The 14,747-nt window shown below is 35.6% G+C and overlaps 1 protein-coding gene across 1 annotated transcript in view; it reads right to left on the bottom strand.

Moving 5' to 3' along the window:
• LOC108751376 (nuclear anchorage protein 1-like) overlaps positions 1-14,747 on the bottom strand; it is an 84,334-nt gene that overhangs the window by 46,749 nt on the left and 22,838 nt on the right. The window contains exons 3-18 of the mRNA XM_018491498.1: positions 9,526-9,627; positions 9,281-9,413; positions 8,907-9,070; positions 8,581-8,736; positions 8,341-8,469; positions 8,066-8,263; positions 7,687-7,983; positions 7,348-7,545; positions 7,099-7,245; positions 6,873-7,022; positions 6,632-6,772; positions 6,412-6,567; positions 6,229-6,327; positions 5,588-5,785; positions 5,312-5,495; positions 3,531-3,635 (exon numbers count right to left, since the gene is read on the bottom strand). Of these exons, the coding sequence (XP_018347000.1) occupies positions 3,531-3,635; positions 5,312-5,495; positions 5,588-5,785; positions 6,229-6,327; positions 6,412-6,567; positions 6,632-6,772; positions 6,873-7,022; positions 7,099-7,245; positions 7,348-7,545; positions 7,687-7,983; positions 8,066-8,263; positions 8,341-8,469; positions 8,581-8,736; positions 8,907-9,070; positions 9,281-9,413; positions 9,526-9,627 (2,557 nt within the window). The remainder of the gene's footprint in view (positions 1-3,530; positions 3,636-5,311; positions 5,496-5,587; positions 5,786-6,228; positions 6,328-6,411; positions 6,568-6,631; positions 6,773-6,872; positions 7,023-7,098; positions 7,246-7,347; positions 7,546-7,686; positions 7,984-8,065; positions 8,264-8,340; positions 8,470-8,580; positions 8,737-8,906; positions 9,071-9,280; positions 9,414-9,525; positions 9,628-14,747) is intronic.

The raw sequence follows: 14,747 nt of genomic DNA, 5'->3' as shown, positions 1-14,747 counted from the left end.
GGGGGGGGGGTCAGGAACAGCGACTGTTCGAGGAAGATTGATACAGGTTCGACCGGCAACACGCTAGGAAACGTGACCTCATTCTGTGAATCACCAATTTTATAATAGTAGCTGCCTTTGAGCTTTTCCCGCCACTTTATTTACCGTACCGTAGCCATCGGCATCGCGGCGCCTTTCTTTGCCGTTGAGAAGAATCAACGAGAGAGCACACGCGAAGGGAGCGATTTATTTCACTAGCGATCTATGTGATCAAATCGTAGCGGCGCCAATTAGTAGATAAAGCCAATTTGTAACATATCACGTCGACGTTACGTAGGTCAAAGTTCACCGCGCAAATGAAATTTGAAAAGCTCTCGCTCAGTGCGAGATAAGACGGGATCGATAGAACTACTACTTATTGTCGTTTAGGCAGAAACGACGTTTTCCTTTCTCGTTTGCGTGACAACAAGTTAATCAGTCGTACGAATTTAATCATGATAATCATTCAGTCACACGTGACGATGCAGCTAATTCGAGCATTTAGCGGATGAAACAACAATGGGTGTGACAATCCATCTTTTCTATGGAACGAAGAGCCGTTTCTTTCGGCAATTTCCCAAGATTATTCGCCGATATATATATATTATTTTCAGTCGATTATACGATCGACCCCGTTGTAAAAATGCGCTCGATAGAGACGCGATATTTTGTTCGCGCGGTAAGTACAAGCGTGGGCGTCGACGCGTGCGTGAGTGCGTTACAATTCACACGCTTTATTTGTTCTCTGTTTCTTCTCTCAATCGGCGGCCGCCGCGCGTGTAACGTTATATAAATACGAGATTATTTCAGTCCGGGATCCGTGCGTTTGGCTGCACGCCAAGCGGCAGGGGTTGGACTGACTGCACTAATAACGCGGCTGTGAACGCACGCCGACCGTTGCATAACAGGTAGCCGAAGTGGAGGGCGGTATCGTGTGGTAGGTACAACTACAACGAGGACGACGTCGAAGCGCGCCTCGGTCGGGTCGGCTGGTATAACGATCGCGCAGCTCGTTATTATGTAAATTACATTAACGGTAGCCGTACGCCCTGTTCTTGCTTTTATTATGTACGTAAAGTCGCACCGCACAACCAGAGAAGCACAGATCCCCCATCCCCTGCAGAGTCAAATTCATGTGCCTCTCTACTTCCGGCGACTAATTTGCGAGCGATTTGGTGGGTTCACTTTTTGACACGTGCAAGTGCGTACTCGCGCGGAAAGCTAGAAAAATCCGGGAATAAGTCCGGAAATCTCACTGGATTAGCAGAAATTAATCGAACCTGAATTTCATGTGAACAAAATATGCAAAAACAATAAAACGTAGTTTCGTATTAAATATGATATCCGCATAGAAAATTTTCTGAAATCTAAAATTCGATTCGATTTACCCGAAAGATCATGTTTCTAGTTGATTTATGATTCTAGTTGATTCTGTAATAATTTATATACACATGCATAGAGAAACCTTTTAATTTTACTAAGAAACTCTTTTGAGCCTTGCATCCCGAAGTGTCTGTTGTAAATATTGACATTGCAAAATTCGCATTTTTTATTATTCAGATTTTCTAAGGATTTTCTACATCCTCTATAATTTTTTTATTTATGGCAGTTAACATTCCGATATCGTTTAACTCGCATTCTTGGAGATATTTGTTCCAATAAATAAGAGCAGTTCCTACGTTGTTTGTTGAAGCTGCGTAACGAAAGAATTTATCATACGCGGGATAATGATAACGATCACATTGGTGATCGCATATTGCTTTTTATATAATACTTGTAAGATTGCATTGATTGCACCGGGAACGCGACACAATTGAAACCACACGTGCCGAGGTTTATGCGATCGTGAAGTATTCCATGGAAAAATTATGTAATAATATCAGAACTATCTCACACAGGCTATTCTGAATATGTCAAAAATCTAAGATTATCCGCTTTTAGACGTTCCCCGTTAAGAAAAAGAACTTTAAAAAAATACAATAAAATACAATAAAATGCAATACTTAGATGTGTTATAAATCCTTAAGGTATTACAGCGATATCGTTACAATCGTCTGAATCACGTATGTATCAAGTTTCTCAGATTTTATATTAAAACAGTACAATATAATTATGTTATCAACAACACTTGTCTCATATAGAGAATTTTCAATAGTAAAATAGTAAAATTTATATAATTTTATTAAACGATGTCTTCTCTTAACATCTATAATTGAAAATCACGATGTGTAACTTGATATTTAGAATATAATTCGCACAGTGTAATTTCGTATATTATCGGAGTGCTACTATCAAAAATAAAAGATTCAGGGGAGAAAAAAGAGAGGATGACAGGAAGACGAATGCGAAAATAATAAATGATGTGTGACAAAAATAGCGGGCGAGGAATAGTTGTGTCTGTGCGTGTCTCTGTATGCAGATCTGATGTATGAAAGTTCGATTAGCTCGAAATGTACTCGTGAAAGAGTGGAACGTGATCCGAGATGCGGATGTACGAACGCTACCGGCGAAATAATAACGATGACGACGATGATCGATACTACGATGGTCGTATGCCGCTACGTCACGATGCTCTAATCGTCAAAAATAACGAAGCAGCTGCTCCCACATAGAAAACGTTCTACGATCTAATTGGGACCCGATCTGATTTCTCAAAAGAATTATGGACTCAAAAGAATTATTACTTCGGAAAATTTATGGAGATTCAGATCAGAAGCGCAGTGTTTTGCAAACGAGATCTTAAATTAAATAAAACAAAAAAGACAGTTTGAAAAAAGATCCCGCTTGCTCTTTCTCTAATGTTTTTTTAAAGCTTTTTTTTTTTTAAGATTGTTAAACAAAAATGTAATGTTATTATTATCTTAGAAAAATTTAAGAAAAACATTGTTTCTTTATTATATTAATAAAAATGATTTAAAACTATTATACTCCTGCTTATTTAAAGTGGATCATAATTTTTATTTCAATTAATATTTTTTATGACAAATACTATTTAAAGTGCTAATAATAAATAATTAAATATATAAATTACAGTCCATATATTAACGTAACTTTCATTCTCAATTTTATTGAATTGTATAGAAATAATGATGTAAAAGTATATCGATTTTCCTCGTGAAAAAGGAGCTAATTTCTGTTACAATTCTAGATAAAAAAATCTATATTTAAGATAAAAGTGAATTAATATAAATTCTCTAATTGATATTTATTGCAATAAGTACCGCGCGGTGCATCTTTTTAGATTAAATTGGCGTGTAGGCATTCTGATCGGAATCTGTATCGGAGAAGATTTAGAGAAATTTCTATGCGGGATGTGTCGCATCGGCAAAAGAACGACAATTAACAATGACACATCTTCTGAAGATTACGTCGTTCTGCGACAGTGCTAGCGTATACATACATGTAATGTATTATCTAATACGTTATCGTAATATTTTCCGCGGTGACGTTCCGTGTTGGAACGCGTGAAGACAGAGAGAGAGTGTAACAGAAACAGAGTACAGACAACTTACGGGTATAGGTCATTTGGCCCTGGTAGTAAGAAGGAAGGTACACGTGTTGCGCGTGCGGAGGCTGCCCGTACACATTCATGGCTGCCGTGCCGATTTCATCACCACCTACATACATCGTACACGCCGTCGAGGTAAGGTCATGGTTTCATCAGAACGCTAATTTTGCACCATATACACTGTTTGTTTGTTCTTTTTTTCTAAGTTTCGCTCTCTATCACTGGGTTGTTAAAAAAAAAAAGAACTAACACCGAAGCTACGCAAGAGTCAAGAATGAGATGTACGCGTGGCGCGGATTCTGGCTTGTTCAATAAGCAGACAGAGAATCGCTAAGTTACGAACCAACTAGAACTACGTCCTTTATTTTTTCTTAGGCACACAAACACGTGTTGTAATTTCAAGAGATGGAATGAGGATAAATGTTCCTATTGTCGGAAATAATTAAAACAACTAAATTTTTAATTTTAAAGAAAGTTTTTACACACATTTACAAGCTCTCTGTATCAATATATACATTATTAGATATATAAATAGACGATCCTTTAATTTAATATATGATTTAATACATGTCAAGTTGATATAGTAATATATATCAAGTTGATCGTTAAAATAGTCAACAATAATTTAGACAATCTCGAATTCTTGTTGAAAAGACTTGATTCATATTTTATTCTTAAATATGTATACCTGATTGGAATTTTTACGATTATTTACTCTTTAGTTTCAATAAAAATATATAATGTACAACAACCCAGTGAATATTGGCTAAGTGCATGCTTTTGCAAAATAACATAAACGCAACAATCAAGCAAATGATTCCATTTAACATTTTGATATCCATTTAATAACTTTAATAGATAACTAAGAAACTGAATCTTTGACAGATAGAGCTAATTTTCTCTTCTTGAAATTTGGAATTCTATTTATCTCGACTATCTTATGTAGTTTATACCGTAGTGGTCGTGTGGATCGGGAAAGGATATCAGTTTCTATTGGGTAGCCAACTTCAGTTTCATATGCTAATAGTGTTTTTGTGTCATGCACGCGGACATGCGACTGTTTTGTTCTCAGAACTCTATTGCTAATTCATTACTTCTATCTAATCTTCACATTACTTCGAATTGATTGAATATTTACCTGTCAATAGACATGTAAATACTTGTACTCCTACACTTTTTTATTTTTCGTAACTCTTTAATATTAAGTTTCCGTAATTCTCCTCCATGCAATGATTCATAAAAATTTTATCTTCTTGGCGTGCAAATACTGTATCTACCAAAAAGCTTCTTATATCTGTAATTTTAAAACCTATACATCTCGTATATACGCGATAATATATTGCTATAACGTGCTGTTTGCACAGTTATATAGATATATTTAGAAAGATATATAATTTCGCCTTAAGGAAAAAAGTTTGTTAGATACTGTCGTTTCTATGCGTATTATCAGCTTAAGCAAAAGCATTGTTGTGCTATCAATTTTACTTTCTCTCACATGTATCAGCTCTATTTTATATCGATGCTAAAATCCGAATACGCAAGGCAAAATAATTATGCTAAGCAATAAGCTGTCAGAATATGTTTGTAAAATTTATTGCGATATCAGAGAAACAAGCTATTTTTGAAACAACTGCAACATTATCAATATCTTATGCATACACGCTTGTTAAATTTTTTATAACAGTTTGTTCCGTTCCAATATCGCAAACTTTCATCATTAAATTATGCAGCAAATAGAGATAGTAAGCAGCAAAAAGATATTAGTAATTAAATACGAGTACTTACCGCCCTCGTCTTCGCTGTCACTCATAAATGTCTCCTGCATGGATTCGGGTGCCTGAACTCTGTACTTCTCTTCAATAGTAACGGTATGAGTTGTTGTGATGATAGTCTCTGTGACAACTTTCAACGTTTCAATGACACTTATATAACCGAGCTTTTGTGCGATATCTAAAGCAGTCTGTCCGTTCTGTGGAAAAATAATTTACATCGAGTATGATTATATTGTATTCTGATAACTTTCAACGAATTTCAATGTAAAAAACATAAAATAAAACTTACGTTGGTTACAGCATTCGGTTTAGCTTTACTCTCCAACAACAAGTTAATAACAAGCGTATGTCCTTGTTGCGCGGCTTGATGAAGAGGAGTATAACCAGCATTGGTGCTGCTGTCAACAGCAGCACCAGATCTTAAGAGAAATCGTACCATAGCTGCCTGACCAAAGTGAGACGCCACGTGCAACGGTGTATATCCAGCCTAGAGAAAATACGACAAAACATAAGACCTCTTTATGTATTATTGGATGTAATATCTGTTAAGTAATTAGGTTTAATGTCTGTTAAGTAATTAGGTTTAATTTTATACAATTTCACAAACTATTTTACTATTTAATCCAATAAATCTTATTTATAACGAGTTGCTTTAAGACCAACAGCAGTCACGCTACTACACAGTGTTATGGAGATAGGTATTATTTCGAAGTTATCAATGGACAATATAGAGCAATGAACAATCACTTGTGAAGATTACGTCATCTATGATAATTTAATTATGCATAAAGTGCTAACATACTGTAACTAAAAACACAATCGTAGTCGCGTTGATATTATTATGATCAGAACGAATACTTATTTTTGATTACGTGAGTTACTTTGACAAGTTTACGTGTAAAATATAAGAAAGCTTATTAATTATGTTACCTTAGTTTTAGCGTCAATCTGAGCACCATTCTTGACAAGAATGGATGCGACGTTCACTTTATCCTCTTGTGCGCATAAATGTAGAGGCGTAAGGCCATTCTGTAAAGTGTAAAAATAAATATAACGTAAGATTTTATAAATAAAAGTTAATTGAAAATTACATCGTGTTCCTTTTTTATCTACCTTCGCTTTGTGATTTGTGTCTGCTTTATGCTCGATAAGAAGGGTTGACATATCAGTATGGCCTTCTTGTGCGCTCAAATGTAACGGTGTAAAACCCGCTTTTGATTCTGCATTAGCTTTCGCTCCGTATTCCAACAAAGTAGTCGCAATATCCATCTATTGAAAGCAAAAGTAATTTTATTTGCTATTATTCTGAATAATTACCGTTGTGTGATCGTACCTGATTTTTGCGTGCAGCGATATGCAATGGTGTATGGCCATTCTTAGCCATGGCATGTGGTGAAGCTCCTTTATCGAGTAAAAGTAAAGCTACGTTTTGATGATCGTAATGAGAGGCTACATGAAGAGGCGTTACTCCGTTCTGCACAGACCGACATATAAAATAATGTGGCATAATGCGTGCAAGTTAACTTTTTTACAATTAATTTGATCTTTAAGTGCTTAATTTAAAAAGTGCTTACCTTTCCTTGAGCGTCAACAGGCGCATTCTTTTGCAGCAACAATCGAGCTACGTTCATATTGCCATACTTGGCCGCTAAATGCAAGGGAGTAAATCCTTTCTTGGTCGTTGCGGTAAGCGAGGCGTTATTTTCTAGTAAAACGGATGCAACCTGTGTGATCATAAAAACACATTATGAAAGAAATCTATCTCGTATGTTATGTATATGTAACATTTTATAATCTTACCTCCTCCTGGCCTTCTTTAGCAGCAATATGAAGCGGTGTATACAAATCTTTCGTTGTAGCGTCTACGCCCGCACCATGCTGTAGCAGTAACATCACAATATCGACGTTACCCAGACGGGAAGCGACGTGAAGCGGTGTCTGTTCCTCCTACGAATAATTCGTATTTCTTTATATCTGTTTTATTGTATAACAAATTCATCTTTAGCGATAAAAGCTACTCAATTATTATTAATTAAGCATGGTATTTACTCTTGCTCTAGCGTCGACTTGAGCGCCGTTTCTAAGAAGTATCCTAATAATATCAGTTTGATTCGCCCTGGCGGCTAAATGTAATGGCGTTTCGCCTCTTACTGTCGGTATATCAGGGCTAGCTTCGTGTTGTAGTAAGTAAATCACGATATTCATACATCCCATAAAACTCGCTACGTGTAGTGGAGTTAATCCAGACTGTAAAAAAAAATACATATATATATATATATGACATTAGTCATTTTCATATATTTGCAATCATATAGTATAATCTCGTAAACATTGGGAATAAGTACGTGATAAGAGAAATGTGAGGAGAAGAATTTGAAAATGTTATACCTCAGTCGTAGCTTCGATGCTCGCTTTGTGCTTCAGGAGGAGTTCGACGACTTTTATACGATTCTTCTTGCATGCGATATGAAGAGGGGTAAATCCATTGAGCGCTCGCGCATTAGGATCGGCATTTCTATCAAGAAGTAGTTTAGCTACGCGTACGTGACCGCAGTGTGCAGCCACATGCAGCGCAGTCAAATAATCCACCGTCACTTCATCCACGGGTGCACGGTGATACAATAAAATTCTCGCGGCATCAACGTGATCCCCTTGAGAAGCCATGTGTAACGGGGCAAGACCATTCTGTCAACAAAAAGTGGTAATTAATCTCGGCAAGAGGGAAACGTTTTGCTGGTGAAACGCATGCGGTCGATTCAGTTCGTACCTTTGTTTTTGAGCCAATGGGTGCCCCTTTCTCGATGAGAATGTCAACTACTTCGTGGTGACCGGACCTGGCCGCGCAGTGCAGAGGAGTTAAACCATCTCTCGTTTTCGCTTCGATGTTTGCTCCCTTGCTCATGAGAAGATTAACCATTTTAATCTTACCCCATTTCGCAGCCACGTGCATTGGCGTGATATTGTGCTGAAATTATAAAAAGAGAGTATATTTAGAGCATTTCGATAATATTTTCCTTCTTCTTCTCTGTAAAAGTTAAGTACCTTTGCAGCGAAGTTAACATCCGCGCCTTTGTCATAAAGCAAGGAAGCGATTCGGTCGTTGCCATAATGTGCGGCTATGTGAAGCGGAGTGAAACCGCTTTTCGATGTTACATCGGGATTATGGTCGTTCTACAATGAAAGAAAAATTATTTAAAGAGATTATACAAGGACTAATTTCTATCTATTACTATTATCGTCTAAAATACGAGTCGTGACTGACAAAGCGTTACGATAACTCACTTGTAAAAGTAGGGCAGCCGCTTTGCAGTCGTCTTTCTTAGCAGCGATGTGTAGGGCAGGCAGTCGAACTTTACCACGGGTGTCATTTTCTAATAGAACGGCCACTACCTTGTCGTGACCCTGTTGCATAGCCACCGCCAATGGAGTGAAACCGTCCTGTAGACGAAGAGAAACGTGCATAATAAAATTGAAATAGAATTATTAAATAATAATTTAAATTAAAAATAAAATGGAGTAAAAAATTTGTAAAAATAATAAATATATTTAAAAAGCTTGACAACGACGAGAACTCGTTGATAAACGATGGAACAGCATTTCTCACAAACCTCGGTGGCCAATGTTTGATTCGCACCCTTGCAGAGGAGGTACTTGACCACAGAGTCATGATTTTCCTGGGCAGCCATGTACAGCGGTGTGAACCCATTTTGCGATTGTGCATTCACAGAAGCACCTCGTTGTACTAGTACTTGTACCACCTCCTCTTGTCCAGCTGAAAGAAAATATCGGTGTCACGCGAATTATTCGTTTCGCAGGACTTTGCAATGCGAGATCGCAAGCCTCAAGAGATATAAATGTTTATTTAAAATCATTCGCGTCCTTGTCCTCTATGCATTTAACAAGCGACGAGATCCATTACCGAGTAAAGATAGGATGAGAGAACGAAAAAGAGATAGAAAAATGAAGACGTGTACACGCTTACCAAGAGAAGCTATGTGCAATGCCGTGTTTCCCTTTTTGGTAGCGGCGTCCACAATTGCGCCGCGATTTAGAAGTTCCCTCACGATTTCCAAGTGGCCGTCTTTAGCTGCCAGGTGCAAAGCGTTTAAGCCATTCTGCAATATATAAAATTCATTCTCGTTAAGGAGTAATTCTTCTCAAGACCGAGATAATACACGGTTGTGCGCTACTTCAAAATCCACGGGAAGCGACAGATCAATTACTTACGGCGTTAGAAGCGTTAATATCTACTCCAGATTCCAAATATTCCAAAACTTTCTCGAGTTGCCCAGCACGAGCTGCCCGTAAAAATGCAGTACTAGGATCACTCTGAAAAAAGATGAAATATGCTACTTAAAATCTGAAGATAAATTATTCAAACAAAACTTAAAAAAACTTTCATATTCCCCGCATTCGCATTTTTTTATTTGTTATATTCGTATCTTTTTTTCATTAAATCAAATTAATTTAAATACGCTTGTTTATTAAATAAATAAATTTAAATGTTACAGCCACATATAAACATCGAAGCAAACATTGGAATGATGCTCATTCAAGGTTCTCTTGTGCAACTTTCTCTTTTTTTCCTTAAATCCGACTATTTTATTTTATTTTTTTTTTTATCTTGAATAGAAGATAAAGTATTATATTTCAAAACTTATTTGTCGTAAAATTTTACGTTTTCGTTATATGTGCTTGTAAAAGAAAACTCAAATTCTTTGAACGATCCTGCAAATATTACACTTTTAATTAAAATCTGTATAGATTTTATACAATTCATGATTTTTTGAAAGAAAATTAGATTAAATTTTAATCAGATCCTAGAAATCTTTTTATGTAGTAGAGTTTTTGTGTTGTAAACAGCAGTGCTTAAGGGATTTGCAACAAATCAAAGTTTATCGAGCTTCTTTGGATATTCTTAGCACATTTCTACGATGTGACATACGAGTAATTAGTTCATTTACAGGAATGCAAGGACACGTAGGTGTAGAATTCTACACGCAAATGCATTTCTAGGAATTAACGATGTGTAATCTGCTGCGAGAGAGAAGAGATAGAGATTATCCCACGTACACATAGTGCATATAAGATATCTCATTATCAGCTAAAAATTTTCCAAGAACATACCCGGTAAAAAATTTTTCATGCATGAATATGTATAAACATAAATATTCATAAACATGTATAATTATGTATGAAATATGTCCATACGTGTTCATACATCCTTCTTTCTTCTGTAAAATTACTTTTTAGTGTAATACGAATAATAATAGTATTGTGAAAACACATTAAAGATAATTAAAAGTGTAATTTTCGTACTATTTGTTTTAGAAAAAAATCAAGTTGGAAGAAATGTAAAAAAATTACTTATGTATAATTTTATATAAAATTACATAATTATGTATTGTATGAGCAATTCTTTTTACATTTTTCCAAGCTTGTTTTTTTCTAAAACAAAAAATGTGAAAATGATCTCTTTAATTATTTTTAGTGTTTTCACATTACATTTTTAGTGTATTCAAAATTCTTTTTCAACAACAGAATTGCTGGAAAAGATCTAATAGTCAATTCAGATAATTAATTTCTAGAAATGCATTGTGTTTGATACCTAAACAACTTTGTGTTTTCACAGAACAAAAAGATTTTAAATGATTATTACAATTGATATAATTATATAAGTGTTTCGTCATTAAATCGCAAATTTCTTTTAATGACTTTATAATAACTTTTTACGTCCATTCTTTTTACTCATGTACTCAACAACTTTAATATATGTAAAAAATAATTTGGTCTTATGCATCTCGTTTCATGCATTTAAACATTTATTTTCATCCCAATTTCTTGTCAAACGTATTCAACACAATCGACATTAATTCCGGAAAGTAGATGAGTCATGTTGACTGGCTTATTTTCGATCGCACAATTCGCGGGTAATTAACTGTAGATTTAGAACGCGTGAGGCGCCGCGCAGTCTGTAACAAAAGCTGACAGAAATCCGACTATCTTTGTCTGTTCCCACCCTTGAGTCGACCCCTTTTTCCAGTATTTGAACCCTCGTATTCCGAGTGGATATATAGATATCCCCCACCGCAACCTATATTCAACTGATTCTGCAGGATATTGCAGAGCCACCGGATGTCCCTTTTAACCGCAACCTCTTTTCGACTACTTTTGTAGCCATCGTTTACCATTTCAATTTTATCATACATATTATGTTATTGTGGTTACAATTCGAATTAAAATTCTACTTTGTTACTTATATCAATACAAGTTGAAATTGGCTGAAGAATATGATGTTGTCATTAATCTTTCCGCTTCTAAAGTTTACTTTGAAAGTCTCCTGTTTTTGTCTTTAATTGTTGGAAGATTGTGGGCGCTCAAAAATGTTTGTGTCGAGAAAAGATCCCAAATCGACGAAAAAATCTACAATGAAAATAATGACGATTTTAAAAACATCCTGTAAGTTGAAACATATCAAATAGTCTGACTCGCGCAAATATTTGTAGCATGTAGTTACAAAAGCCTCACAATAGAAGCCATAAAATGCAGAGGAGAAAAGTAATCCGTTGAAGTTTTGAAACAATATGTAGCTTTCCAGTATATAGTCCAATCCTATTAATATTACCAAGGAATAATCCTGCATGTGTAAATATAATTCTCTCATGAAATAAAGGGACAAACACTCTATTGTAAGATTAAAAAAGGAAAATAGCTTTGAGCCAATATTTAGACGGTTCTTAACTTGCGTTAGAATTCCAAACACAATTTTACTTTTAATTTTATATGTATCACATGTTTTTATATACATACAGATATATATCTCTGATATTTATTTTATATACGTATGCATTCTGATTTTCTCTCTAATAAAGATTATCTAACTAAAAGAAAGGATATATCTGAAATTATAAATAGAACATCTCCCGAGTTATGCAGACGAGTGGAGCCTTTCCGTTTCGTGGCCGTAATTAACTGCGGAAACATACAATATCTCGAGTATCGGATTGTTGGCGACCGTTATATAAAATATTGCGTGCAGAAACGACGCAAACTGGACAGCTTTGTGAACGCGGTGGGAGTTGTAACGGTGAACCTACTGCAGCGTACCGCGACCGTAGGTGGTTTTGCCGAGACGCAAACGTTTTATCGTCATGCGCTCGAAGTACTCGCCTGACGATAAATCGATAGTTAGTTCTTCGCTGCTTTTACACTCATACACGGCTTGTTTCATCGCTTTTTGCTAATGCCGAGTGCCATTTACATGGAAAATAAAATATTCTTCTTTTTATCGTGCATGTTTGGTTGTTGGTTCGATTCGTAATTAGGAAATCGTGTGTTGTCTGAAATATCAATAATTATTCAATTGAAGTCCGTTCGACTTGTCAGTTTTCGTAATGAAATGTACGTAAAACTACAGAGATGCGATAATTTGGTGTTTTAAATGTTTAAATGCCTAGGAGGAGGAAACGGAAGAAAAATGTAGTTTTATTTACTAGAAAAATTAATTTGTAACAGTCTTATATTCTGTGCTTTTTGCTAGAACAAAATTTCACAAAAGTTATAGCATTAATATTATGTTTATTTGAAATTTGAATATTGTAAGCAGTGGGCAAGGAACTTACTGTCGTCAACACAACGTTGATCTAAGATTTTCAAGACAACGAGGCGTAAAGGTAGTATCGAGTTACGTCCGTTTAATTCCAGAGAGTATCTCATTTCGCTTACTCTACAAGAGCGATTTATTTGTCAGGCTTTGATACGTATGCCAGGCAGAAATTAGAGATGCAAATAAAGTTCCCGTCGCAGCAGTCATTATCACATCTAATCGCGTCGTGCAAAACTTGCTCGCGGTAATATATTCCGGTAAATAAAACAAATGCTTCGTTTTTATCTGCCAGACGTAAAGCGCGAATCGAATGTCGGGATCTGACATGTCGTATCGACTTGCTGGCGCGATATTTTTCTGAATGGTCAACAGACGCGATATCGTCTCTCGTAAACAAATCCTTCGTTGTATTCATACACCACAAGACATATACTTGATACACGCTTAGAGAATGTTGAATGGATAAATGTGCAATACGTGTAACACCTCGTACGATTAAATTAAAAAATTTTTTTAATTAAGATTACAGAGAACGAGAAAATTGGCAAAATGAGAAGATCGGTTTCTTCGAGTTTTTACGTATTGAGTTCTTCAACAAATAACGTGACTTGAAAAAAGAGATATAAAAAAATAGAATATTACAATTTTCACGGTCTGCTTTTGTAACGAAACATTACGTCACTACTCGAAATATTTATGTTAAACGCACGTCTCATCAGCAATACTAATTTCTTTATCGCCTATCTAACAAAAAAAGACTATGTAATATTTATAGGACGATTCAATAGTATCTATGTGCGCAATGTAAGACAACGAACTTGTGACAATGTTATATACAATAGAGAAAGCCCAGCTATATTTGATCCTCGTTGGTACGCAGAAGCTGACGAATGTGTTCACGAGTGCACGCCGGTGTTACGTACGCAAGGGAATCCGCTTCACGCAGACTGCACAAGTACGTCTTAAATAATTCAACAGACCGTTAGTTCCTCATGTAAAAGATATCCCCTTCCGCGTCCGCTTCTCCTCGCTCTTTCTGTGATCTCTCACTTTCTTTGAAAACAGGGAAGAGCTTCCAACTGTGTCAGTTCCATTGACGTAGGAAAATAAGGAAACGCCACACAGAAGAAAAGTTACATAAAAGAGAAGAAATCAGTTACAGCACAATTATAGCTGCACTTGAACTAGGTGCGATTAAGCGTTGCTGCCATAATCAGTTATTTGATATTACAAGTTTTCTTGATAATTCTTGAATGAATGTATTTATAGAAGTAGATGAATTTATACTGTCAATTAAATAATATATTTTACTGTCGCAGTAAAACGATTTGTATAAGCCAAATAATTTGTAAATTCAGCAAATTATTTGCAGCGAACAAAATTTTGTTTGATAAATTTAACGGCAATGTTATTGTTAAAGAATTATTTGCTTAGCACAGTCGAGAAAAAGAGATCAATCGTTAAAAAAAATTTCTTCAACTTTTACTTTCTATTAAATGCACATGAGCAACCGTAAAGTAAAAGGGTAGCTTCCATTTATAGTGCGTGTAACGCGAATCGACACACTTTTCTTTAAAAGGTATAAATTAAAAAGAAACCTTGTATTCGTGCACACAAGTGCGTTCATCGACTCTCAGAAATCGAAAGCAGTCTACTATGATGAAACGTCTCGTAAATTTCCTTATTGTTTCCATAAGTTCTCGATGTTTTGGTTATTAACTATTTACGAATAAACATTTAACAAAGTCCATTGATTGAAACTTCTCTCATATGTGAACAAGTACACAGTTAAAAGAATTTCTTCGCTGTTCCTTCAAATTCGAGACGACAAATTCGTGAATAC

Source organism: Trachymyrmex septentrionalis, unplaced genomic scaffold (genome assembly GCF_001594115.1).
Source record: "Trachymyrmex septentrionalis isolate Tsep2-gDNA-1 unplaced genomic scaffold, Tsep1.0 scaffold44, whole genome shotgun sequence".
NCBI lineage: Eukaryota > Metazoa > Arthropoda > Insecta > Hymenoptera > Formicidae > Trachymyrmex > Trachymyrmex septentrionalis.
This window is presented reverse-complemented; position numbering and strand designations above follow the sequence as displayed.